The sequence below is a fragment of the Apis dorsata genome, unplaced genomic scaffold, assembly GCF_000469605.1.
Source record: "Apis dorsata unplaced genomic scaffold, Apis dorsata 1.3 scaffold_348, whole genome shotgun sequence".
Taxonomy (NCBI): domain Eukaryota; kingdom Metazoa; phylum Arthropoda; class Insecta; order Hymenoptera; family Apidae; genus Apis; species Apis dorsata.
Genome location: NW_006263615.1, coordinates 99875 through 103440, shown reverse-complemented (window position 1 = coordinate 103440; position 3566 = coordinate 99875). Strand labels below are relative to the sequence as shown.

Below are 3566 nucleotides of genomic sequence, written 5' to 3'. Positions count from 1 at the left end.
GCGAGGGTGCGGGGCAAGCCATTTTGTTACCATTTCGTGACGGAGTTCGATAGGTGGGTGAGGTGGCTGTGTTACGCATTTGCTTCGGGGACTGATTCGGGCAAAGATTGCTGTTGAACATCGGCTCGTTGTTATTGAGCTTCGCGTTAGCGGAATTGGGAGACAGGTTTCCAACGAACTTCTTCTCGCCGTCGACCGATTGCGGGCTGTGCGGGGACGATGATGAACCGTTGTTGTGCGCCTCCCTCGGGGGAGACGTCGACTCTCTCATAGCATGACTCCTCACCAGCAACTTCACTTTCGTACTCGTCTAAAAATTATATTTCACGTTCGTGCTTTAAAATTTCGCCATCGCGAAATCCATCCGGAAAATTTCGTTTTCTTTCTTTCTTTCTTTCTTTCTTTCGTTCGTTCTTTCTCTCTCTCTCACAGAATCTTCACAGACACACGCACACGTACACACAACACGTACCCTGTTGCGAAAGTTTTTGTTCTCTGTGTCCGATTTGTTGTCGGGGGGGCAGGAGGGTGTGCCGCCACGATGGTGCGAATTCGATGCGGGAGAGGAGCCGACATTCGGATTGGCATTCCCGTCCAACATATCCGGCTCCGTGCTGTTCTGATACGACGCGTTCGAGCCACTCGCGACGAAGCCTTGCCTGGAGGACGGCAGTGTGGGCATACCTCCTCGCACCACCACCGTGGGACTGTCAGGTCGGCTGTGCGACCTGCTGCCTTTATGCACCACTATACTTGGTACTGGAAACAAAACCCACTTATCGTATCCTTTTCGTATCTTTTCAAGCGTCTTTAAGTGTCTTGGCATGCCCAGATTTTTAAAAGAAAACGAAAAAAAAAAAAAAAAAAGCATTTTCATTCCGCCCATCCGATCCGTATTTCCGTCCCAATACAATTTTCTTTGATCCGAATCGGCAACGTACGTAAGGTGTAAACGGAAACGAACGGATTAATCTCTTGGAAATATTTTGTCTGCGTAACGAATTAAGATTTGGAAAGAGAAGCGAAAGGGAGCAAAAAGAAAGAGATAGATAGATAGAGAGAGATAGATAGATAGATAGATAGATAGATAGATAGATAGATAGATAGATAGATAGAGAGAGAGAGAGAGAGAGAGCGAGAGAGAGAGAGAGCGAGAGAGAGAGAGAGCGAGAGAGAGAGAGAGCGAGAGAGAGAGAGAGCGAGAGAGAGAGAGAGCGAGAGAGAGAGAGAGCGAGAGAGAGAGAGAGCGAGAGAGAGAGAGAGCGAGAGAGAGAGAGAGCGAGAGAGAGAGAGAGCGAGAGAGAGAGAGAGCGAGAGAGAGAGAGAGCGAGAGAGAGAGAGAGCGAGAGAGAGAGAGAGCGAGAGAGAGAGAGAGCGAGAGAGAGAGAGAGCGAGAGAGAGAGAGAGCGAGAGAGAGAGAGAGCGAGAGAGAGAGAGAGCGAGAGAGAGAGAGAGCGAGAGAGAGAGAGAGCGAGAGAGAGAGAGAGCGAGAGAGAGAGAGAGCGAGAGAGAGAGAGAGCGAGAGAGAGAGAGAGCGAGAGAGAGAGAGAGCGAGAGAGAGAGAGAGCGAGAGAGAGAGAGAGCGAGAGAGAGAGAGAGCGAGAGAGAGAGAGAGCGAGAGAGAGAGAGAGCGAGAGAGAGAGAGAGCGAGAGAGAGAGAGAGCGAGAGAGAGAGAGAGCGAGAGAGAGAGAGAGCGAGAGAGAGAGAGAGCGAGAGAGAGAGAGAGCGAGAGAGAGAGAGAGCGAGAGAGAGAGAGAGCGAGAGAGAGAGAGAGCGAGAGAGAGAGAGAGCGAGAGAGAGAGAGAGCGAGAGAGAGAGAGAGCGAGAGAGAGAGAGAGCGAGAGAGAGAGAGAGCGAGAGAGAGAGAGAGCGAGAGAGAGAGAGAGAGAGAGAGAGAGAGACGTAAGATCGTGAGCGTGAATAACACTTACTCTCCAGGCGGGCCATGTGTTAAATGCGTCATGGGGTTACGGTGCAGACTCTGCAACTGGTGGGTTCAAACAGGTGCAACTGGGTTAGTACGTGAATCTTTCGGGTGGCGTGCAGCTCGTGGGGCTGATACAAGGAGCCAAATCACTGCACGTCCACCTTCCAACATCGTACACTCTGTAAGCAGATACAACACAACGAGTCATGACTTTGTAGGGAAAAAAAAAAAAGAAAGAAAGAAAGAACGAGGGGGGAAAAAAGACGTGAAAATTTGATTACGTATCGTTGAAAATAAAAAAAAAAAAAAGAAAAAACGTTAATACTTATGGATACTTCTCGATCTTTCAAGATTCTTTGAGTTAATCGAATATTTGTTTGTTGATCAGAGCTTTTACAATTTCGTGCATGCAAGCGGTGTTACACGTGACAAAAAATTAAGCGAGAAATAAAAATTTCTTCTCTCGAACAGATCGAGAAATAAAACTTTTTTTCACAAGTTGTTTGCAAAAAATTATCGTATACGTGATTACATTTAAAATCGCAAACACCATAGGTACGAAGGTGTTATGGCGGTAAAAGCATCAGTTTATCGAAGATTACGAGAGATTTATAAATTCGCGAGTATCTCAATAGAGATATTTCCCTCCTGCGCTTCGATTTGTATATATAATCGTCTATCTCTATATATACGGTGAAAAGGGAAAAAAACGATGTCGAAGGAAGGAATCGGCGTGGTAAAACCATAACCAACCTCCAGAGACCAATCTCCATGACGATTAATCGACAAAGAGCAAGAATCATTGCGACGAAGTGAATACTCGAAGGCAACGGTTATTTCTTCGTTTGAGACATCCTTTTTTTCCTCTCTTTTTCTCTTTCTCTCTCTCTCTTCTCTCTTGATCAAAACCAAACTTTACTCTCACTGCGTTACACGAAAAATCCTGCACAATTCACTATTCGATCATCGTTGAAATCTATTTCCTTTCACACGTATATATATATATATTCACGATTAATTTTCCCAAGTTTCCCCGAAGTTATACTTGTCACGCTCTAGAAATTAACAGAGAAAAAAAGATGAGAATCAGCTCGAGAGAGGGAACGACGATCATTCGACGAGTTTTTCCCCATTCGAACTCGATAAGTGCATTTCAGATAGGTCAGTTCTCGAGCTTCACGGATAAAACACAGAGGGGAACGCGTTTGCAATAGGACACGTAACGAAATTATCGTCAAGACGCGAGAACGATTTGATTTTTTTCCCTCTAAGCACAACGGCATGCAACGCCAGCCCACGATTCGATCTTTCTTAAATTCAATTCGACGGAAGGTTAATGCGGGTCAATGCGGGTCCAGGGATCGATCAATCAGGGATTCGATCGCTCGCCAGATATAGATCGCTCGAACGATTCGACTCGATCATCATCTTCATTCTTCTCTGTTATTCTCTCCTCCTCCTCCTCCTCCTCTTCCTCCAAATTAAATTAAATTAAATTAAATTAAATTAAATTAAATTAAATTAAATTCACGAGTGCACGAGAATTACTTTTTCTTTTATGCAACGTACGCATAAAACAAATCTCGAGATCGAAGATGTACGTGAGCAAGAGATGCCCAACAATTCGCAGGATCCATC

The 3566-nt window shown here is 45.5% G+C and overlaps 1 protein-coding gene across 1 annotated transcript in view; it reads right to left on the bottom strand.

Moving 5' to 3' along the window:
• LOC102681427 (cAMP-regulated phosphoprotein 21) overlaps positions 1-3566 on the bottom strand; it is a 23913-nt gene that overhangs the window by 6801 nt on the left and 13546 nt on the right. Inside the window, exons 2-4 of the mRNA XM_006618387.2 lie at positions 1933-2107; positions 473-759; positions 7-310 (exon numbers count right to left, since the gene is read on the bottom strand). Of these exons, the coding sequence (XP_006618450.1) occupies positions 7-310; positions 473-759; positions 1933-1948 (607 nt within the window). The 5' untranslated portion in view covers positions 1949-2107. The remainder of the gene's footprint in view (positions 1-6; positions 311-472; positions 760-1932; positions 2108-3566) is intronic.